Source organism: Achroia grisella, unplaced genomic scaffold, assembly GCF_030625045.1.
Source record: "Achroia grisella isolate CSIRO2021 unplaced genomic scaffold, CSIRO_AGI_Agris_v1 utg204, whole genome shotgun sequence".
Lineage (NCBI taxonomy): Eukaryota > Metazoa > Arthropoda > Insecta > Lepidoptera > Pyralidae > Achroia > Achroia grisella.
In genome coordinates this window covers 1,574,543-1,600,882 of record NW_026712703.1, presented here as the reverse complement: position 1 = coordinate 1,600,882, position 26,340 = coordinate 1,574,543, and the positions used below count along the sequence as shown (strand labels likewise).

The following is a 26,340-nucleotide window of genomic DNA, read 5'->3' as shown; positions in this document are numbered from 1 at the left end:
ATCAACGGATATTGCATTTGCATGTACGTCCAGAGTAAAATCGCTTTACAAAACAAGTAGGTAAGCAAATAGCAATAGCAAGCGTTGTCGCGGGCCAGGCGAGAATGTTAAATATGTGTGTGTGTGCAAACACAAGTTTAATCTACGCCTTATCGCTCTTTGGACGCTTCCCGTATAGGGTTGTCGAGATACCAAATTTATTTGTAAATTGTTTTGTTGTTTTAAAGTTATACGGTACGTCCTTTATTTTACACAAATACGTTTTATTACGATACGACTACGCTTTTCACAAACATCACAAACATAAAATTTTATGATTATTTATTTTGTTATTAGTTTTTAGCAAAAATTTGAAGATCCTCTTAATAGAAAAAAATATTACTATGGAATTTATATACATAATATGAATTCCAATTGGAATTCATATTATGTATATAAAGAATTAGTAGTTACTACCTCATTTTTCAAAACCCGTAAACTTTTTAAGTTGATTATGTGGTTTCGTATACGCAACCCTATGGTACTGCAGTATTACGTTGCCTCGCCCCATCTCGTTGCCTCGCGTAGTCTCAAATTGTTGAGATACTGGTACATTGCTTCTTCCTGTCAATACGACCAGTGCAGATTTCTTTCCACAATAATACCGTAAACAAAACAACGGCATCATACTATACTAATGCACGTATTCAACGCAGAAAATTGAAATGGTATATTTATAGAAAGTGAGTTTTCATTCGTTGACATAAAATGTATGATATTAATCCTGTATACAATTGACAATAATTATAAAGCGTCTCTTATATTTATTGTCAAAATGACTGAAAAATATCGACATCGAAAGCTACATATACTTAGTAACATTAATAAGGTCCTTGTTCATAATGAAAAGAGACACAGCGTATTACGTTTTGAGGAAAGTAAACTGTAGAATGCCTACACCAATATGATAAATTCTTTTATTATTTGAAAAATATACATACCTACACAAAGTTCTGAGCATCCGGAAGTAGCCGGGGTTACAACTACAATGTAGTATCTATAAATTTTATATAAATAGATTTTTCAATTTTCATTGAAATGAAAACTGATGGTTCCCAACGGACACAGTTGTATGAAATAACTAATAAATAAATCGTATTAAGATTGACAATATTACTCAGAATACTTTATAAATGTAGTCTTATTTCATTAACCATAATTTGAGTTCAAGATTGTGAGGTAATCCTATTAACATTTTAATTTTTTAAAGACATTTTAGCCATCAAGTGTACAAGCAAGGTACTACTGCGGTATTAAGTGAAAAAACCCATGTCACCGAGGTTTGATTTTAAAATATGAATACCATCCCCGGTAACCCGCCTATGCTAACAGTAGGTATACGCTGGAGGGGATACGAGAGATATGAGTGGAGGATGATTAGATGAACATTAGGTCAGGTCAGTTAGCCCATCGTGACAAAATCACTAGGAATTTATTATGATGGTTTCTAAGGAAAACCGCGTGAAGTTCAACCTGACATCTACCACGTCATTGTAGTCAACAGTCCACATTATTAAACCCCCCCCCCCCCCTCCCCGGCGACATAGGTTACTTATAAGCATTTGACGCACGTGGTAATTTATTTTTTCCTGCGATATTATTACTTTAGATTATTTAAGAACACAATACTTTCTGGCTACGTTTTTCTCAGACAAAATATGTATTTAAGTAGTTTCATTTACATGTCTTACGTGATAAAACATGCTTGAAAAATATTGTTGGTGAAATAAATTGTAACGCGGATTAACCTAATACCATAAGGGGTAATAAATACATTTACCTTTGATGTATATGCAAAATTTAATTAAATTACAAATACATAGAAGGTTAATTCTATTGTGTTTAACGTAAAATACATGCTCATCACGGCCGGTTCTAAGGATTTCGGGCGCAGCGTATTCTCACCTCCCCTACACAAATTCTCCGGCGACATGTACGTGCTCAAGTGATTTCTTGCGCCAGAATTAGAATAATCTAATCTTTGCCTGAAATCACAGCTTGATCCTCATTATGTTTCCTTCTTGGCTCTGATTTTATGTAATAGAACATTTTCCCCAGCATTACTCGAGGTAACTCAAGGATATGATGTTTGAAGATTATTTCACGGACTATTATGAAGGAACGTGATGTTACGTTGCTATGTGATGTGATACGAAAATAAATATCTAAGTAAGAAAACCTTATATTTCTATAGTAGATATTTTGCTCTAGTTGAATACATCCACATTATGGTACTATAGAATACGACTTCATAAAAACCGAGGGCCAGATTTGTTGGTTACGTGACACATACGAACTTAGGTACTGCGGTTTCTTACTCAGATTAAATAGATATATTTACAAAGAACAATTGGATATCAGTATTTAGAAATTGGTCAGAAATTGTGTAGAATTTGAAATTTGAAATGTTGAGCTTTGTAAATTAATGTCTGATTTTAAAGGGATGGACATTGAATAAAAACTTTACAATCATCAATAGATATCTGATGGATAGGATATATGCATGAACTAGAAACTACTAAAACTCTTTTCTTAACAGATTACCGCATCATATAGTCATAAACAATTCTAAATACATTATAAATTTGCTTATAGAGATTTTAAGATGATTCGCTTTGATATTAGAAATTTTTAGACTTATGAACTAATATGAAGAGAAACTACGTGGATAATAAAAATTCTAAGCAGTCGTGCTTTTAGACTCGTACCTATATCTAGTTTAGAATAAAATCTCTTTCGTTTCTAGGAAATGTGTATTTATTTTTCTCAATACGTTAATACATTCTTATATCGATTTGTGTACGAGATTCTCAATATTGAACTTAATGTGAACCGATATTGTGCTCCGGTTGAATTTATGCCGAGCGTAAGCTACCTATTAAAGATTATATCGGGGCACGCGCGTAATACATGGGCCCTAATAGAATAAGGAGATGCGAACAATGTAGGCCCCCATTCAGTTTTCACGTGAAACTCACGCTTATTATAGCTATCATCACGTAGGTAGGTACAGGGTTATCCGGGAACTAAATTGGAGTTACACACAGTCATGTAGCATCGAGTGCCGTACAAAATAAATAACCTTTGTAGGTACCGTATTAAATTTATTGTAATTAATTTCGCGTAGGTTCTTATCGTAATAACAAGGAAATTGGTTTACAAACCTCACGGTAGCTAGATAGTGTCGTAGAGGTTGTAATTTTTATTTTATCTTCTATAATATTTCTCTATTTGCGGACATATATATTTTATTTATGTAGGTGTGAAAGTGTGCGATTATCCAGGTACGTTGAATATATTTCCGTCCTATTCCAGGTCATGACAATATCATAAAGTAAAAGAAGATGATACAAAGGAAAGAGCAACAATGTTTCACTACGTTCAACGTTGCCGAAGCCGATAAAGCACGATTGTTAAGTTCGCCGAGGTTTGACAAACCTTGAGTTTGTTTCATCGTCAAGTTGATCTGCAATCTACAATAAATGCTATGAGGGATATGTCAAAATGTACTACAATACATCTATATTCCATAAGATGGCAAGGAGGATATAATTAAAATATATTCCATAGTTTTCATCTATAATTATGATGGTTGGGAAAGCAACGTAATAAATGTTATTACTGCTTACTAGTTCTGTTGCCAAGGATTCCATTCTATACATGTTACACTTCTAATTATTTAAAATTTATAAAAACGTTCTTTCAAAGTGCATTTTGCCATACAGGTTTTTTCTTATAATATCAAAGGCTGAGACATAAAACTATGAAATTAGGAGATGATTATGTTGTTATTAAAGTGCATAAAATGCTACTCTATACGTCTACTAAATTTCGATTTTTGGTGTCATACGAAGTGACTAGGAGTACAAAGTAAAATCATATACCTAAAGGTAACAAAATCAGGCCTGGGCTGGACAGACATGAACAGTTACTGGTAGGCAGCTGGAATAGATATTATATTTAATTATTATCACTTCCTTTCACATTCAAGAAGTTGTAAGTTGATTAGTGGGTGTAAGTATACTGGTACAAGAAAAGAAAAATTGAAATAAAACACGACATCATCATCAGGCCCGTGTCAAATAGTAATAATAGTAGGCTAATATCCTTCCTATAGGGAGACCTGTGCTCAGAATTAGGTCAGTATAATTCAATAGATGATGAAACTTACCGAAGGTAAGAAAGTTTTTGTGTTATGTGTTAATCTGTCCGTCTGTCTGTATAACCGCCTCAATTTCAATTTAGTTTTATGATAATGGGCTGCGTTACATAAGTGATATGATTATATACCCCGTTATCTACAGTAGTTCACCAATATTATTATATATAATATTGGTGCTATAACACAAGAAAAACTATACTGGAAAGGAGCGAGTTTGGTGTCTCTCCAATTAATGACCATATGTATGTCACCGAGCATATTCTTATATACATAGATATATATAAGAGGAGGAAAGCGCATGTCTGTAAACCAATGTCTCTTCAATTAATTGACTGTCAATGGTATTTGCTACTACTGAAACAGTACAGTTAGAATACAAATGTATATTGAAAAAGATTTAATGTCTATCAAATTTGATATGATTCTGGTGAAATTCAATACCACGTACTTATTAAAGTTAGTTATAAACAACTATATTGTTTATAACTTTGTTAGTCACAAACTTAGTCACATGACAACGTGATACGGTTACCACTTACCATCAGGTAGGCCGTTAATTTTTTTTCTCATTCTAATTACATAAAATGTATAATATTAATAAAAATATTACATAAAAAAATTACTGCTTATTTTATTACACGACCATGGCGTTTATTAAAAATGGTATGATATTTTGTTTGTGATATCTCTATAGTATGTAGAGACCTTAAAACACTAAATTGAATTTATGGTACAGCTATAATCAGTTGATGATTAAATAAGATTTTGCAATAGGTACCCTAAAGATGTTGCCTGCATATTTAAAAATATTATCAGTATCATAATGACTGTCATCTCTTTAGTCTCGGGTGCGATCGCGGCTGACACTGAGTAGCGATCTTACACCCCACTACCATATTTTTACAAAATGGCACCGAAAGACCGTCTACGACCGGAAATCATAATTTATATCGACAGATAAACTTCCAGTACCAATTTTTCAGAGCCAGGGTTTAATTTCATATCCAAAATTGGTTTTTAAAAATATTTCCCCAATAGAGATTTTATTTTAAAAATGTTCTTGATTTTTTTTTTCTTTCTTTTCATTCTTGACGTTTTTTTTAATTTGCTAGTTAGTGAGTTAGTTGTTGACTTGCAGTTACATTTTTTAGTCGACTAAATGTTAGTATTAGTAATTTTTTTTTTTAATTTATTATAATTACACAAACAAGTTAATAATAAAAGTAGGTAATATTTACCAGTTTTATTTGAAATCATGTAAGAACATTTTTAGTGAAAGAGGGGAAAACATAAAGAAGTTTCATTAGTCCCACTGTAGAGTTGAGACTTTTACTGCAACAATTTTCATAGACGTTTTTTTAAAAACTTCTTGATGCACTTTCAAAAGTTAAAAAAATGAAATGCTTTCAGCTCAGATTTAAAGTTCTTTATGGCACTTCGAGTCTTTGTGTTTTGTGAATTTGTGTTTATGTATTCATAAAAATTTTATTCAATATCAATAAATACAATATTAAAAATTATACTTTCAATTATCATATATTAGATACGGGGTAGGTAATTACATGAAATAATAACTAGTGCTATTTCATTTTAAAAGTTAAATAAAATAATGTATCCAATGTGTTTTAATACTGTTGAATTTGAGGCAATGAAATATTAATGGTAGGCTTTTACATGGACATATTAATCATGTAAAAGAAAACATATAGTTATCCATACAATTTGTATAGTTACGAACATGTGTGGAATTCGTATTATCCGATTATCATCCGAGTTACTTGTAGAATTTTAGCAATACAATGCTTATAAACTGTTTTATTCTCTTTTTCTGATTGCCGAATAATGGCTTCGTCTGAAAAATGGTTTCATTAAATATTTTCCTCAATAAGATTTGAGTGGCTTCTTATATTATTTGTGATTGGTATTAAATTAATTTCACATATTTGAAAATTTTGTATGTTTAGCGGATTAAGTCTCGGAAACATATTAGATTTTAATTATTATCATACAGGGTAGACATGGATGGACAAGGATGAATTAATAATACTTATGTATTAGAATTATTTGAAACAGAAATATGTGTACAAAATTACTGAAGAAACGATGACATTTACAGAAGTATAAAACTGTGTTGTGAATATCGACGTCCTCTTCTGAATTAATACAATTCGAATATGTTATATATGTATGACTTTACTTATATGACGTTAGTATAAGACCCGGTACAATTTTTTAATAAAAAAATTAGCAAAAAGAGCCTTTGCCTGCATTTGTCTGATTTATTTTGGTAAATTTTGCATGTAAGAAAAAGTGTGTGTGTGTGTGTGTGAGAGAGAGAGAGTGGGTGGTTTATGATGCCTATATGTATATGAATAAATTAGAAAATATTTAGAATACAAGTTGAGTAAAAAAGTTTTATAAGATCTTGAAGAATATAACACCGGTGACTGAATTCTTAGGTAAATCTTACCTAGTGTTATGCATCAAAATACTCTAGCTAGTTTGCTCCCGTTCAATCGGTGTTTGAACAATGAGAGAACAAAGGGGACAGAGTCTGAGTTTGTATTATTGTCAGTGGCACATATGATAATACTATTTGAGGGTGTCGTGTAGGTTACTCATCATCATAATCAGCACGACACCTTCAAATTTATACCATTATGATGATAGTAATAGTGATGATTTGAGGGTATCGCGTAGGTTCAAATTTGTCACTAAGTTAAGTTTACGTATTGCTTATCAGGTATTCTCTAAACTTGTTCAAGTAGTGTACACAGGGGGGAAGTGGATTGACCCCCATTGCTAACAATGTTGTTGTCAGATTGGACCCACGCTGTTCTTCCTGACCATCAGGGCTAACTGATCTGACCTCATGCTCATCTTATCATCCCTTAGTGTAGGCGGGTGCATCATTTCATTATCATCCATGAAAAAAAAGTAGTGTACACAATATGGTTATACTTGAATGACTTTTTGAAACTTAATACGATGGTTCTGTTCTATGATGAAATATCAAGATGTTACTATTCTTTAATAGTTAAAGCAGGAATAAAATTTATACAATTTCATTTAGCAATTTTTATACTATTACTATGTATGAATAAATCATGTTTTATTAATATTTATTAGCATTTTGATTATTGTAGATAAAATATGAATGCCTATTATTACGAAATGTCTGATATTAGAATTAGTTAATAAGTTTTGATATACGAATATATACGAAACAAATTACGGTAATAGAGAAATTAATCATAAACATGGACTATAAACCTCAAAATATACAACACAAAGAATCTTCAACGTATATAAAGTTCTTCCAAAATTAAACCTTGCTTCCAAGCGCAAGCATTCATATTAAATATTGCGGTGCACAAAACGGGGGCCGTTGTCCGTGAAATCTCATCAAGTCGAGTGCCCCGTTCCATCTGCGCTCCGGTCTCTTCTAGTAATTATATTATGATCGTAGAGGGTTGACGTTAATTTGTGAAACTGCTCGGAAACCCAACGCTTAGGTGGCAGGACAGGAGTAGCGCACCCGATTAATTCAAGAAGTGGAATCCTACGTGAATTAATGGGATCGTCCGTCGCGTTGTGCCTATTGATCGCTCGATGTCTGAGCCGGAACAATCGTATTGTTGTACATACCAGGTAGAGAATTCTGTTTTGTATTTCTTATCTCAGTTTGCAGCCAATGGCGGTTTAAGAAGGTTATCTAACTTTTTCAATTGATACGAATTTTTTTATTAAAAGTGGTTTTAGTGATAAGAGAAAGAAAACAATGGAAAGACTTTAAGAATTGAAAATCCATGGCTATATAGAAGTAACGTACATAGTTTTATAATAGTAGGTCAAATATAAAATTCGTTTGTAGAACTAGTGTTAAAAGTTGTCGATGATGATTGAGTATTTTGGAGTTGTCACAGGACAGATTCACACATGAACGGTAATTAAAACTTGTTCATCGTATGAACTTAAAATTTGGATTTTATCACTCTCCATCGTTATCATTATCATCATTGTTAGAAAGTATTCCTATTTGTTTGTGCTTCCACTTACTGTAACATTTTGAGTCAGAGGTTTTTTGTGTTGCTTCACGAAGCAAACATTACAGTACTAAGTATGTATAATTGTACATTTTATTAATTTCTACTGAAACAACAGTTAAAGTGTGTATATATATGAATAAAATATTATTTCTAGACATATACTTTTTTGGTTCATATATGTAATTCGAATACGTAATTCATAATCATATAACAGTCCATTTTAAACGTTTCAGGATTTTAAATCAGAATTGAGTATTTTAATTTTGCGTTGAATTTTTCATTGTGTTTAATTTAATGTATGATTTGAAGTGTATTTTATTTGTAGATCTATAATGAAAAAAGGGCACGTTAGGTTGATTTGGGTATGTGGAAAGAATGTTATATGAAAGAATTGTGAAACACATAGGTACATACAATGTGAAAAGAAAAGGCCAAGACTGCCATTCCTGATCATATAAACTATATAAAGTATGTAATGTCGGTGTTAGACTCAAGAGTATTCGACTTGTAATACACGAGACAAGTTTTGAAAGTGGATGAAACAAGAAAGGCGTGTAAGAATTTCTATTTGAATTCAGCCTTTGATAACCTGTTCTCAGTCCTCCCCTAGGACTGGGCGTGAAAAAATAAACAGGTAGTTATAAATAATATAAGAATTTTTATTCTCTTCGAGTTATGTTCCTTGAATTAGAAACAACCTGTAAACAACACGTTATCTATTCCATTGTGTCATATAATAAAATTTCTGGAGACTTCATCATTAAAATCCTTTAAACTACAGAAATATCGACTCTGAGCAGATATTAGCATCCAGATCTTCATTCATTTGAAACGTATTTGAATCAATCCGCAATAGAGATTGTCTAAAATAGAGACCCTGAGATTCCGTTTGTAACTGCAATGGTGATTAGAATTGCAAAGTGAAAGGCATTCAGGAAGTTTTCGGGCAGCGTTGTCTGTGCTATCCAGGGTTGCCAACTTTAAAACACCTAGCATCGTAAGAAAAAATAAAAAATCTGATATAACATGTATATTAGCTTAATTTAGCTCCTTAACCCCGTACATCATATGAAAATCTCGTGCAAACCAGTGCGGGGAAAAATGTCTTCGTATCGAAGGTCAAAAATCTCGTATTTGTACGAATATCCGCGTATGGTTGGCATCCTTGGTGCTATCCAGCTCCGTAAGCCATACAGCGCGCAATTTCTTTATACGTAGTTGATTTATCATGCTTTATACAGTTATTTCTCATGTAAGAAGCTTATTATAAGTAACGTTCCTCTGAGTACAAACTTGATAGTAAAATATTACCAGTGGCAGGAAGTTTATTATCTTATTCAAATATTAACTATGTATGTAAATAAGAGAAATTACTACCTAAGCAATAATTACTAACAGACTGCATGTTATATCTGAAAAAGAAATTAAGAACATCTGAAAACATCATGTATCCGTGACAAGTTACTAACGTAATTGATGAAAGGCTCTCTTGTCTATGATATAATTACTCTATTTCATAAGAGATCTGATAAAATGGATTAGTCTTTCTAAGGTAACGAACATGTATTTCTGATGATCCACTTTTTGTAATTTGAAATACCTTTCAAAGGAGTTTCTCAATTATATAAAATCTCAGTATAGAAATTTTTTCGCGGATGTCCAAATCTAAGTTAAGTGTTGAACTGAGTAAGTTACCACTAAGAGTCATCTTAAATACATTATCTTGGAATATTCGGTAAATGGCATAGTAAAATAAATGTAGTAGATTACAATTTGAAGTATCAGTTAGTTCTGTCAACAATGTAATAATAGTAGATAAGTAGATACACCTACCATATAAATATACAATGTCCTTTTTCACGAAATACGCAGACGAGGTACCTGACAAAATTATATTACTATTATCATACATTTTTATTTTTTATAATATTTTCTTTTTCCGTTGTCCCTAATAGGGATTGGACCTTTTGCCCTTTTAGTCCCTTGGGAAAGACACGCCGAATATTATTTCTCCCTACACTAAGGGTAAACTCGGACCTTTTGAATGTATTATTAAACTTTTGTTGTTACCAGGATTAGAATAATATGGGCTCCGCATCAAATCTTCGTCTCCTTCGCTGTTTCTATTGTGTCGTAAAACATTTTATGTGCTTTCGATTCAATTGACTAGGAGGGATAAGAATTTTGGAAAACAAATGTTTATATGATATGAGAAGAAATACATATTAAGCATACTTATAATACGTAAAGAACCTTTTGTATTTCATAAATTTTAAATTAATTCTATTAGTTATTTTATAGATATTTATAGATATACAGAAGTTTTTACTAATACATACATAGCATTTAAACTGAAGAAGAAATTGTAACTCTTAATTCAATTCAAATATTTCTGTAACCCATAAGGAGTCTGGGACGAAGGCGTCAGAAGCTATGTTTGTTAAGCTATACGATATTATTAAAATATTTTTATTTCTAATACGCCTGCATTTGTATATAAAATATCTTTATAATCATTTCATTTACATTTTTATATTGAAATATAGTTTATGGTAAACATACCCAAGGAATAATAAAAAAAGGACAAAGACCAACAGTAGGTATGTTTAGATTTAATGTTGGGCAGAAGCATAATAGCGTAACCAAATCACTCATGTGTAAGAAATACGCGCCCATGTTTGAGGCACTAATCGTAAATATTAAGTAAGCAAACCATTGCTAACCACTGCAGCCAGCGCTCGTAAATAATTTGACAAATCGTGTGGTTGTTTTGACAGTACCAACACTATACATTGTTAGTTTACTGACAAAGTTCTACAGTAAGGTTATGATTATGATACAGTTACAAAGCAATAAATGAGTGTTTTCGATTTTTATAGATAGTTCAGAACTGTAAACAAAATGAATAGTCAGTTCATTTCTTTTTACAAAATTTTAGTAATTTGGATCCTAAATAGTATATGTATAAATAACAAAAGGTTAATAATAAGTAGATAATGTTCCATAATATATTAATATTATTATTTGTGTGTGTGCATAACTTAATTAATCACAATTTAATTAAATTACACGCACCAATTCTTTGTGAAACCAATTTCGATGATCAGTGTTAATCTCATATTTTAATGGATGCATGTTAGGTATATTAAAATAAGTAAATAACTATGTATTTTCAGACTGCGATAAATCCTCTTAGTTCAGAGTCTGTAAAATATATTATTTCCATTACAGGTTTAACGTTTTATGCATATCTATATTTTCATAAAGGCTAAATAATTCAATAAAAACAATGAAAATAGATTTTATTATCTCTGTTAAATCAGACCTATCGTCTTATATAGGAGTTTTAGCTTTTTACAACATTTAAGTAACAATGGAGACGGCCTCACAGAATGTTTATTCTCCAAAAATACTGTTTCCATTTGAATAAATACTTTCCTACCCATAAAACTCATTGTAAGTAACGTTTCTGTACAATTTATACCAATTATTTTGATTTGACTAACTGTAAACGTATAATAGAGGAGGACAAAAGCTTTATGAAATGCTACGAGCGTACCAGCTACTTACGCAACTACATACGCAAACTCGTCGGACGTCCGTCGTCCTATAAAATGTGCTCGCAAACAAACGTAAGACAAAGGAATGTGTAGACCTTATGTAAACATTGTCCATTTGTATTGTCTCAGTCCTATTGTTATAAAAGTGTTAAGTATATTATTATGATCTACGAGTTCTGTTTTTACAATAATAAAATATACAACATTTTCTATCTACATTCCTAAGTTTATGTTGTTATTTTATATTTTTAAAGAACTTTTACAATTGTTTTTATAAAAGCCAAATATTTGAAAGAGACCGTGGATTGACAACAAACCATCTATATAATTCTTACTACTTGTTACCTGCGTCTTCAAATGATTTTTAAAATTTTATAAAAGTTAGGTCTCCTTGTGAAACAGTCTAACATCAAGTTAAATTTACGTTATGTCGTTTAGTTCGAAAGGTAATAAGGCAGACACACTTTTGCATTTTCAACATTAGTATAGATTATATAAAACCTAGTACTTATCTTATTGTGAAGTTATAAAATTATTACCTAACGTCATAATATATATTAAATGAATAACAATTATATTGTTTGTTATATTTCGTCATTAATTATGATTATATCTTTTTTAGTTAGTAATATAATTTATGTCTGTATTTTATTCCGGAATTAATGAAAAATGTATTTAGCGCCATGCGCCAATGCCATTCGCCTCAGTGTTACACAGGTGTGATTATAATGGGGATGTCTATATTTTAAATCCATTAAGATTATTTAGAAAGGATAATCATATCTACCTTTCGTATAATAATGTTTTAAATAAATAAAAGATTCTTATAAACGAAGTCTCATTTGAAAATAGAAGCTACATGTCAGTAATACGAGAGGAATCGATATGAGGTCAACCTTTGTATTCACAAAGCACTTAATGATCACAATACACATTAGGCTGGTCGTAAACTCTGAATGAAGTATACTTACAAGTTATAATGAACGTCAGCCATATTGGGTCTATGTTTGAGCGCTCTCTCGAAGGCGACTTCCGCCTCTGCTGTCCGTCCTTGTGCGGTCAGCACACTGGCTAGGTTCCCGTAAGCTGCAAACAAAAAAAATAGTTTAAATTTATTGTTTTTTAAAGTAAAAATGTTTCGGAAGCGGTCTAGATGACTTGATGATTTGAATATAAATAACTTGTTTGTGAATACGATTCACAAGCAAATTATATTCAATATTACTGAAATACTTTTCAGTTATATTTATATCTGTGTCTTCCGAGTTATACCTGATTGTAGTAATTTACTTGAAAATGTAATCGAACTCAAATTTTCTCTTCAATAAAAAAATCATCTCCACAAGATATAAATTTTAACATTTCAAAGAAATAGACACAAATATTTAATAAAGAAAACACTTGATATAGTCGATTGTATATCACGTTTCTACCAAGATATATTTTTAATGATAATAAACCAAAGGAAAAATATTATAAATCAATCTGTTTCTCTCATGATTCAGAAGTAAAAAAAATAATAAGTAATGACAAAGAAACAGACCATCTGATGGTATGTGGTAACCGTTGCCTTATGTGTCTAAACAGTACTACGGATATTATGTTATGAAGTGATGTCCGTGAGACGACTCATGCTTTGCTATTCTAGATAGACTAAAATGTCATGCTTCTTGTTCTGTAATTTCACTGCTTTTATCTCAAACGTTGACCAAATCACAACTTACAAAGGAAGCTGCTTGGTGGCTGCAATACGTACAACTTATGTACCCACGCAGACCACAAAAAAAGTTTATTTTAATGAAATGAAATATCTATATGCATTATAGCTTTAATAAACATATATAAAAACTGTTACTTCAATATTGAATTCGGGTAGGTACATAAATCAATGGATAGACGAAAATCGGCGGAAATTCTAAAGGAAGCGTAGCATATGAAGTTGTTTATTATATAGTTACGTGTTAGCATAATCCTTGAGCTTCAATAAGATAATGTTGACTAGCAGACGTCAAATAAATTGAATATGTATATGGGAAATGGAGTAAAAGCAGCTGCACACGGTCCTAAAATTGGTAGTACTGGTAGGGAGTGCCCTAGATAGCTGTCTGATCGCCTTGTGTTTAAACGAATAGTCAGGGCGAATAATAATAACAATGATTATGTTTTACCTACATACGTAGCGATGAAGAAGGTGATCCAAAACAGGCTACACAGCACACTATAATCAATAGGAATTTCGGGACAATGGTAGTGGAAATAAACTCAGTAAGTGACATACTACGAAATCTTAGCCAAGGCGATATAGCAAGGGATTTAGGACGTTCCTAATCACTGCGACGTTATTACCTCTGATTTTGGAGTTTATTATAGGCTGTTTAAAGTACTGACAACTACTGCTCGGATATCGCTAACGATTTTACGGCCGTATGTTGACGTTTCAGCAGAAAATCAGCGCCGTGTAGATAGATAACTATGTATATACTGTTAGTTTTCGGTCTCATCCACCCTTCGTCGTATTAGTGTATATATCTACTGTTAGATAGATAAATTAACAGATTGCGTAGTACAATATATATTGGATGGAATGTGATAGTTAATATCTATCTATATAAAATAAATAGACCAATGTTATTGAAAGTAATATTCAGATAATAAAATGTTTTTTTTGTCAACCAAGTATTGAATTTAGAACAAATTTCAATACAAAAAATATATTATCTGTAGGTATAAATATATTGACAGGCAGGAAAATGTTTTGACTTCTCTATAAATACGCAATAAAATCTATAAAAAATACGTTATGATTCCTGACGTACCTAACTACCATAAATAGCCGACTATAATCTCTAATAAATAGTATATTTTTGATTAATATATCATATAATTTCGAGCAGTTATTACATTTGTAAATAAAACTCGAAATTTAAATCTTTATATTTATTTTAATTTGCTATCCCTACTTGCTATTAACAGGCAAAGATCAATATCACTGCTCTGGTTTCACTTTGGTACCTATATGAACTATTAAGGTGGTGCCATAAATATGTAAACAATCTACGTGCGAACAAAACCATCTGGGAACCTCTAATATAGGGGTACCTTTGTTTTAGTTTCACTAACTCCACAAATATCTGGTATAATAACTGTTTGTGTAGGTATAGGTAGACATAGAACATAACTTACAATGTCCTATAACAATTTGATTACTAGTTTTGTGGTAAATCTATGAATAAATATTTCATTAATTTCTAAAAGAGCATGTCACTAAGTCAAGTCTGTGGTAAAATACCAATACGTTATTAGGCTGATTTATTTGATTCATGAAATTCTATTTCAGGTACATTTTCGGAGTGAAAAATAATGAAGAATATTTCTACACATAAATACTTGTTCTTTTATAAAATATCCAAATTTCTAGTCTGAGTAGATAAAATTAAAATGTATCGATATGTCCTACGTATGGTAAGAGGGTAGTAAATAGAGACAGCTTTCAAAAAGTGGAATATGTTGTTATATTTACTGGCTTACTTTATACTATCAGTACTATTAAGTTATTAAAATTGGTTTAAACTGTGTAAGTCGTTATTGTATTAAGACTTAATAAATTTATCTCTTGAAATGCCTTAAAGGGTACCATCGACCGTACTCATCGATTACCCTGGGACTAAACGTGAAAACTTAATCAAATTTATTTCAACCTCTTGGTACTTTAAATTTTATTGAATATATTAAAAAAAGCGATGGCCTAGTTGCCAATTGTCCCATTCTTACATACAAAAGATCGTAAGTCCAAACGCCACCAAAAGAATTTTGTGTACTGCTCAATATGCAAGAAAAATACGAATTAGTGATTAATTTATATTTCTGTTTGACGAAACGAAAACGAAACATCGATGATGAACCAAAAATTAATTCAAGAATTTTGGATTCACACGAACGACGCAGCGATATGTGTATATGTCAAGACAATTGATTATGGCTCTGATTTATCTACATAAGAAAAAGTCGTGCCAATATATTGAAAAATTAATTACGACGGCATTTTGAAAAAAGTTACATGTTTTCTTTTAAGTCCCATTATTTTAAAAAGCATTATGGACTTATGAATTAATATGTTATTATTAGAATTACGGAATATATAATAAAGCAATGCAGGAAAGTCAACATAATACTAGTAGGTTTCTCTATATGTATATTATAAAACAAATTCAACTCGACGCGTCTGTATGTATATCCGACATAATCTCAAAAACTACCTAATGGATTTTGATATGGTATTAATACATCAACAGAATGCTTCATTAGTTATGTTTACATGTATAATTTGTTAAAGTTTTGTGTAAATTAAGTGAAATACCCGTCTGAGGTCGGAGCGGGTCGCTTGTATTATTAGAAATGTAAGTCCTAGGTGGAACATTTTATTTTTCATTCGTCACGCTCGATGTAGAGCGAGCATAAAGCTTTTATTATAACAACCGGCGCCCCGCCGCGCTACATAACGAACGCGAGCAGTGACGCCTCGCATTGTTGTCGTCAGATGAAAATTAACCCTTTCATCATATTATTTGTTTTATTTGTATATTAAATAGCTTTTTCTAGTTGCATCACATAGAGGTTTACTTGTAAAGGGCATACAAAGTGAAATTCGATATAAATCTTAAAGTGTCTGCGATTAAATAATTCTTGAGACACATTTTTATTTTGACAGAATTAGGTATGTATGGAAATTTTTCTAGGCATTTACATATTAACTTAATCCGGAATCTGTGTTCTGCGTGAGAACGATGCATTCGCCGTAGCGTATCGCCTCACGTCAAATGTTGCGAAATCGTAATAACAGAGAATAAATTAAAAAAATTACGAAAGTAGTAATCACGTAGTTTACAGTTGCATGAAAGATGCAATAATATTTTATATTATTTCGACTGTGGACTTCGGCGAAAGTTCACTTTCATGAATAGGTACTATTTATCTATTTGGGTCACTCATAGAAAGAGAAACGCTGGACTTATCCCGTTAAAACTTAAAATGTTTTAGTAGAAATATCAATTTCAACCTATAGCTCCTCGCAATAGAAATTACTCGCGCCTCATTTTCTTGGCTCTAAATATTCTTGTATAAAACTTATTACACTCTGTTTTATACTCTTTACGAATGAAACTTTATAAAGGTGTAAATACGGTGTTTATACTTGAATAGGTAAATATCCAATTAACAATATTTCGACGCGGAGAGCGGAATTTCATGAAATTTTAGTGTATTATTCGGTGTCTCTCGACACATTTCGAAGGTGACGCCTTGCAATTTTGTAGACGGAAAATCTGTATATCAGGGACGAATAAAGCGAGAGCAAATTATTTGAATTGCTGGAAGCGAATGAATGAGACACGTTATCCGCGCATGCGCTGTCAGGTCTCATATCTGTGGCATTTTTCAATCAGACAATATATTTTGGTCCGATTACTTTGGTCTCCTTTATAGTTTTTATATTTTCTAAAATAAAAGATAGCCTATGCCGGTCCTCATGATACAATATATTTTAAAACAAAAATAACCATACAATCCGTGGACCTGTTTATTTGTGAGGTAGTGAACGCGTGGACAACTCTTTGTCATTTAATTATCGATATCTATAAATAAAATAAAATAGGATCCTCCTCACTTTTCAAGTCAGTTGACAGGCTACATTTATCTTTTGTCTTTGATAGTGCATACTACAAATAATATTCAATTATTAATTAATAAATAAATGTTATTAAAACAACTACACGTCTAATATGTTGTGAATATGTTAAAGGACAGTGAATTTCATATAAATATTTATTGTGTGATTTATAGAAAAGTCAAGAAACAGATAAAAACAAGCAGTATTGAATAATATTAAAATCGTTTGACTATCTCCATGAATTGTTAATTCAATCCATTTATGATCAATATAGTACTTAGTGTAATAATGTTACCTCACGCAATTATTCTTGACTAACTAATTGAGATAAATCTACATCCTTTTATGTATTTAACTGTAAAAAAACAATTTGTGGAGTGCTCTTAAACAAATGTTCACTTAGTTACTATCGTATCAAACTCGTAACCCCAAGGATCGCTTCAACTAAAATATATAGCCTTCCTAACAGTCCGTTAAGAGTGGTTTTGGATATTGGATGCGAATAGCTTAGTCGATTAAATTCGATTCGAGCGACCCTCGTTGGAGGCTGAATATTATAAGCGTTAATACGACCGTAAAATATAGAAGAGAATATCAGAATATCGTGGACAATATATTTTTGATCAAATGAGTTAAATTCGATTCGATTTAATTTATGAATGAGTTTTTGATGCGTTCATGCGTGAGAAATTTTCAATGCTTGCATGAATTGGAAAATTAAATCATCATCTTGTCTTATTTTATTTGTATAGGTTTTTATATCTATTGATTACTGATGACTTTTTGTCTGTCATGCCCACTTAGCAGCCGTTACTTTGATATTCATTAATATCATATCTATTTTTTTACGTACTATGAATTGCAAGTACAGATATGAAATAAATGAATGTCTTAGTATGTGGTCTTAGTGTTTTTGTTAATAAAACATATAGTCGAATGTATTTATTAAATATCCCATCTGGTTTACGCTGTATGAGATTTTGAACGTTATTTGTATTATTTTTATTCTATATTTCTTATATATGTCCATTTCTTTTCCTGGCGGTTAAATTTGCAATATTAAAAATGATACCTTATTTTGTACTCTATAGTCAGAATATGCTTATGTCCTACTACTTATTGTATAAGTTAACAGGACATTGACAGAGCAATCTCTTAAGTAAGAAAGATAACATCCAATTTGACACCTACACCACATAACAGTGACATGTTTTCTTATGTATACTAAGGTACCTTTTGCTGTGTTATATTTTGTAGATAATCGGCTACGCGATCGGAAACGTGCTATAAACCTGCTGAATGATATGGTGATGTATATCATAATATAAGATAAATAAATATATTATGATATCTGTAGTAAATTTATATTATATATTATTATACATTTTTTCCTCAATATTTTCCTTATGCATTATATATACTTATTCCGTAAGTAAAATTGGTTTCAACATCGAATTTGCTTATAAAATAGAAAAGTTTTAAAGGCAAAGGAAATATTTCTACAATATTACCATTTTTATATCAGTGTAGTAAGTAGGTTGTAGTTATTCGAAGTTAAACTAAATATTTGCGATAAGGGAATTGAAAAGTTTTTCCTAAAAGTTTGTTGTGCAGGTTAACAAGCTACAAGAAACGATCCAGCAACGTGGAAATTTTGTTTGTCCATTGAAAAGTAGGGTAAGGGATAGCAAATTCCCAGCGGCACATGAGGACTTATGCTAACAAAGGATATTATCAAATAAAAGCAATGAAGTCAACCTGAAAGTATTTTCACAGTCCTTTTGGGGACATAGATCCTAAAGGATAAAGTATTTTAATTTTAATTTAATTTTACATTCCGTTTAATGCTTTTTAGTTCAATTATTAAACAAATAATAAGTTGCACTTTAAAAAGAATACTACATTTCTAGAAATAAAATATAAAAATGAAATAATTGAAACAAACCCAAGTTTTTTAAAATTCTGGAAGATTTCGGTATTACGAAAATTGAATCCTCATGTTTCTAGGCAATATCAAAGGTTCTAATCAATTAAGTCCGCCATGAGTTCAAAATAACTAAACAATAAGTAATAAATAAGCAACAAAAAGTTAAATAAATAAATAAACCAACTCTTTAGCAACACACAATTATATTAAAGCGAATAATGCAATGTATACTATATCATTGGCAAAGGCGATAACTATCCAACCGGCAGAGCCCAGTAATAACCCCCCTTTTAGCATTTCCACGTGTGTTTATTGCAAGTGTTCGCCTGTAAAGAGACGTTTACATAAAACAGTAACAGGGTACTTTCCTTAAATAGCGCACATCAAAAAAGAAAATAAAAATCTTATCCCATTTACGATCGGCACCATTAGCTGTAAGGAAAACATAGAAAGAAAAAATATAAGAGACATGACGTTACTTAGCGTTCCGGTGATTGGAATATCGGACTGAAAGCTTTTTTGTGTACACTTACACAGGTAATAAGCAGAATATTGCCGCCGGCGTCGTTTATGTGTATATGTATAATATTACCCAGCCATGTTTACATCTTGTAATCAAAGAGATTCAAATTATGTGTGCATCATTTTCAATTGAAACATCGTATAACATTTCTGTATAACTGATGATAATTATCGTTTAGAATAATTTATTGCACAGATATCTTTTTTATATCCATAATATCGTTAGCAGTGGTAATGCTACTACATTGTACGGGTAGAAGGGTGAATTTAATAAAAAGTGAAACGATATTATTTTTGAGAACGGATAAAGCGTGAAATTAATTTTATTTGAAACCTCCTTTGAAATATCGAAAGTGGATTCTTGAAAATTTTAATATTTGCGATGATAAGCAGCGTCTTTGTAATGAATGTATAAAGGCAACATATAACTTGTAATGATAGGATTGAGACCACTTGTTTTAATTAATTAATTTATTAAACTGCTAACAACTTAGGTATATATTAATGCATTCCGTCCCTATGTATGCTTATATCTTTAAAACTACGGAATGGATTTTGTAACGATTTTTTAATGGATAGAGTTATTCAAGAGAAAGGTTTATATATATATAATACATGTACATCCATGCAAAGCCAGGCCTAGGAATAAACACTAACAATTAAAATATATAAAACTAATAAAAGCATGTTAATAAAAAATATAATATAAATTACTTGAGAAAAAATAACTAACATAAACATATAAGTTGTACACTATATATGTATATGTAGTTAATTTTTTTTGTGTTTGCGATTATAAAGATTACAATTTTAAACATTTATGTTGGAGAACTGGTAATACGTCACCGTCATTTTCAATCTTATCTTTGCATTTATTTATGAACTTACAAACATGAGGTACAGGAGAATGGAACTAAAACAATAAAGGTCGTGGAGTAAAAATGCTTCTTCTGGTTATAAAAGTTTCAAATACTGGCTGTAGTGTAACTTTACTCTCATAAGAATATGAAGGAATAACAATCACTTTAACATCTCAGATCGATTGCATACAAGATTAGTCACGGTACAAAGTTATATTCATTGAAACATTGTGTGTTCTTTGAAATACAAGAGCATAATTCAGTATTCTGTTAATAAGTGGGTAAATTCTGCCCTGCTACCATTTTTCCGAATGCGGCAATGGTAGCGGTACTTATCCTCAGTTGAACTGTTAGAATAATTAAAAAATAAAGTAAAGATAGTAGTAGATATAAAATAAATGATTTCGCATCAATTCAAAAAGATCATCAGATCAGATTAATGGATTCATTCCGATAAAGAGTAGAACAGAAATGTGTCTCATCACGTGACGTGAAACTTGTCTACGTAGTCCTGCAATGTTTCACATTTTAAGAAAAACATAACAATATGCCACAGACAGAGGGAGGATAACATACCGTCTTGACGGCATATTGTTATATTGTCTATTAGAGGCATTGACAATTATTGATGTCATGGTGAACGCAACACTTGACATGCAGACATTTCACTGGGTATATGTGAAACCAACGTGCTGTAGCGAGCCGTTGTTTCGCCGTTGTTTCTCTGTGTATTTTTTGGTTTAATATCTGTATTTCACCGGAAAGTCAGTCAAAAATAAAAATTACATACAAAGTTTTTCTTGTTGTGTCTGCTGGATTTGTACTCACGACTTTTATTACTATTGAATGGTTTATACACCATTTCAATTTCTATCTCTATAATAAAGTAATAAAATATAAAATAAGCTAAAGTAAACCCTTGCCATCTATTATTCCAATTCGTACGTAGTATTTGACTTGTTTATTACAAGTGAAAATAATCTTATAAAGTATCTTTTATTTTGTGTATAGAGTTTCATATTTAACTTTTCTATCTAGAACTGTTCCTGATTACAGAGAGATACGAGTAATTTATTATGTCTGTTGTAGCCAAAATTAGAGTATATTGCAAAAAACATGCCTTAGTTTCTTCTAAGTAATTAGCTTGAGATGCTAATATAGTAATAATTTGTAATAACCTAAAAATGAAATGATAATAGAGTTTACATTATATTTTATAGTTAGAGATATAGATATTACAGTATGCATGGCTGTGGTAGCCATAAATCTCTTCTATCTTGAGGAGTTATATGAGTACATATTAGTTTTGTGTTGTTTTTCTATTCTCTACAAATCAATACAAATTCATTATATTCCATATATATTGTATTGATGAGATTCGGATGTTTCTGTTTGTGTGCGATAATAGTTTTATTATTTTAATTTAGACATTAATTGCAATTACCTATCTCGTTGTTTAGTGACCATTTATAAACAAAGTTGTTGACATCAATGAAGCCTTAATTATAGCTACGTGTGTAACCCATAAATGTTATAATTTTATGTAAATCTGAATATTATAAGTACACTCTGGGACATAAAATATATCAAGTCGAAATCTCTGGGGTAAGGCACTCTACAAACGCCATTATGCACGAGTAATAATTGGATTGTTTTGGATACGTCCCTAAAATGAATTAAAAGACCTTTTCCTAATCTCGAATATAATTGAACAATAATTTTATTTCAATGATTTAGCCCAAATCATAATATCTTTTCTCTTTACGTTCTGTTAATATATTATTATTATATTTTTTTAAATAAAAGTTCAATAATAATTCATAAGTGTAATAATTACAACTTTAAGGGATAATTCATTTTTAGTAAAAAATAAACCTTTTTGGAAATATTCAAATCCCCAGTATATTACGTCAATTTGCTGCTTGTGGTTGTTTTATTTAAAGTTACTGGCAAAAGTAAGTTTAACTTCAAATTAATGATCGCCGAAGAAATTTTACATTCTATAGAATACTGAAATTCAATTTCATATCGGTATTTTCTATATTTAAGGAATTAAATCGTTTTAAAAGACAAATCCGGACACCCGGAAGTTATATTTACTTAGTTGAAATAATAACTTTTGCTGATTACATTAGAGTTTGTAGTCCCTTAATATTATTTCAGTTGTCACATTTAAATTGAAATGTTAATGTAAAATAATATAATGGGTCTTTTATTGACATGAACATGGTATATCACAAAATACACTGTGATACCCAACGTGTAGCGCAATTATTTACTGCCGTTTCAAAGGATTGTTACCCTTCCACATCTTATCTCAGAAATGTAATACATTCCTTTCATTTTTAAATAAACTAGCCTATGCCATAAAATGATAGTCATGGAACTAACTAGTTCATAATTTATAAATTTTTATACTCTTAACTATTAAAATATTGTCAGTCTTGACTGACTATCAATCAATGTAGAAAACTCTGAAAAGCTAACTAGCGACCCGTCCAACTTCGAATGGGTATTTCAATTTACACAAAACCTTAGTCAGTTATATACCTAAAACTTCCTCAATAATCACCATTTCTATGGATGAAAACTGCATGAAAATGCGTTCAGTAATTTTTGTGACTGTCGAGATCTTAGCGTTATAGCGTTAGAGATATAGCGTTCATAGAGCGTTGCGCGCAAAGATGTACGGACACCAACTACATAGTATTTATAATTCAGTTGTTAAACTGACCTGCTGACTATTGGCAAGCTTCTGGTTTCCGAGTGTAACTAAGTTTCGACATCGAACTAACTGTGTGACAAGTTTTGCAACTGAGATAATGGTGTTAATCTCTCAAGAGTCGACGTTCGAAGACTTTGGTATCGGGCTCAAAGATGGAGTTGATAAAACCTCTAGGCTTAGCCAAGTACAATAAACTAACAGAGTTACTGGAAGTAGATATCTCCAGTTCTTGATTAGTATTCTTTGTGGTAAAGACAAAAGCTTCAACGTTCAACTTTGAAGTTTGAAATTATGTTATTAAGGTGCTATTTTTAAAGATATTATATTATTCTATCAAATGTCAGGAGTAAGGAGGTTCAATTAAGTGCTAGTTGTTTTAGCTTAAGTTATTCTGTTGTCAAGTAATAAATAGCTATCCAACTGTTTTTATGTGACAGTATTAATATACAGAAGAAAATTATTTAATCCACCACAAAACAGTACGACAGGTTCACAATATGTAATTTTTTTATTCTTGTGATGACTCATCCTGATTTTGTTACTTTTTATGTCGATGTTTTTTTAATGACATTCTTCAATGATAAATTATTTTAGTTCTGACAACAGGGCCACTGGGTCCTTATTTATATAGAAAATTTTGTAATTATCATAATTTATTATTATGATAATAACAAAATTTTCTTTGTAAACAGACTGTATAAAGTCGTCTGCGTCACATATTGAGTTACCAAGCTGCTTGCTAGTTCGTTGTTGAAGTGTGAGATATGTCAGTGAAATTACAGTCTACTGAAGCTTGAGACCTTAGTTCTCCGGAAAGGCAATATACTAGTGGTACCAAGAACATCACATGATGTCGTATTGTTCGCGGTGCCGTTCATATTTTATTTATTTATTGTTATCATATTATGTTAGTGAACAACTAACTAACAAACTTTATTAGTAAGTTGTGTGTCCTTGTATTTCCTTATTATTCTAATATAGGCAATGGTAGTCATTTATAATCAGATAGTTGTTTTGACTTACCAATTATTTAAAAAAAATATACATAGTTTAGTACGCTTTTAACTTTTATAATGGTTAATTGATGTAATATTATCTTTAAGACATCTTTAAAATCTATTTCGTTACCTATTAAATAAGTAGCTAAAGTGTTAATCCCTTGAAGGCCCCTGTGCGATAGATCAGCTATCGTTGCAAAAGGTGTATTCGATAAAGCCGAAGGCTTTAGCCGATTAGATCGCCGCACCATTCCTGTCCCGGCGAAATCGTGTAATGGGGAGCTTCGTGATTGGCTTGTTTCGTATACGCGGAGACAAATTGGATTGAGTTAGCCTGTAGGTCGTGTTAGTCGAAGGTAAAATGAAATGAACACAAATCCTAGTCTCCAATAGGTGTATTGTATTTTGTTTGTTTTTTTTTGTTTAAGGATTTATTTATGTCATTAACAATAGTTGACTGTAATGTAGTCGAATTATATGAAAAGTGGAATTAAAACAATATAACTATCAACATTTAAAATGTTTCTTTCATTCTTAAAAGATCAACACGCAAGTTTCTTATTCACTCTTCTTGTAATTGAGACAGCTCTCCGAATGTGCGGTAGATAAAAAAAAAATGTACTGACCGTTGAAAAGTGGTTCAATGTAAGTTTATTTAAATAAATGATTTTCTATTCTGTAGGCATATACTAAAGTGTAATATATACGGTATTTTGTGGACTGTAGCCGGGAAACAACGTTTTACTATTTTATTGTTCAAATGTGTTTAATTTTTTTTAAGATTAATATAAAGTACAAGTTGTTAATAACTTGTAATAAAAATAATAAAATACAGCATGCGATGTTGAGAAAAAAAGAAATATTGGCAAAAAGAAGACAAAATTATGACATTGCGAAAATCAGAGAATATAAATTTACATTAATATATTTATGTTCTGACCACAAGTTATAAAATTTAAACTATAGAACTGTGTAAGAATATGCTGTTGATACTTGCTCATTGCTGAGCATGTAGCCGCAAAGAATATGATATGAATATGAAACGCACAACATTGCCGCTTAGTTTCAAAGTGGAACGTGTTACTGACAGAACTCTAGATGGCTATTAAACCCAGGACCCTTATCTGTATCAATCCTCCTGTCATTACAAACTATTAATAACCATATAATATAATTAGTCCCCCGCAGATGTACTCCAAAATCTGCCATGATTGTTACAACAGTAATTTCGGCTTTAATGGAGATAGACCCCTACACCTCTAAGTAGTAAACAAATAAGCCACGTCGACATTTTTTTCTTTTCATGTTATGGGAACAAGCATCATCAATATACAAGTACATGAACAGCACGTTAACATGTAACACTTAAATGCATGTCCCTTATCGAGTAATTTTAGGATCAAATTTTAATACTACACAATACAAAAAAAAATCAACAGTTCCTACTTTACTATTAAAGTTAGCAGCGTTTTACACATTTCGTATGTATGTTATAAGATTATACCTAAGAATTATTAAACCACATACTATGTTGACTTCAGCATGTTAACACTTAGACGCGATGTGACCACATATTGTGTCGTCATGTTCGTAAAGTTCACTGAGAGTCATAGGAGCAGTTCGAAAACTATTTATTAACCAGTATTAAGATTGGGGGTGATGTGAATATACACGACTACTATTAATAGCATAATAACTTTTTACATCTAGCTATATAAGTGAAAGTTTGATATCGAATAATTTGGACACAGTAATTAAACGGGAAAAATAGCCAATAGCTTCCTAGGAAGCCAATAGTTCCCTCAGAGTGAATAAATCTTTAATAAGTCAAGA

The 26,340-nt window shown here is 31.1% G+C and overlaps 1 protein-coding gene across 1 annotated transcript in view; it reads right to left on the bottom strand.

The window, feature by feature from the left end:
* The window catches only part of LOC131841904 (protein O-mannosyl-transferase TMTC2-like), a 105,814-nt gene that overhangs the window by 12,786 nt on the left and 66,688 nt on the right, over positions 1 to 26,340 (bottom strand). The window contains exon 5 of the mRNA XM_059190277.1: positions 12,782 to 12,896. Coding sequence (XP_059046260.1) covers positions 12,782 to 12,896 — 115 coding nt within the window. The remainder of the gene's footprint in view (positions 1 to 12,781; positions 12,897 to 26,340) is intronic.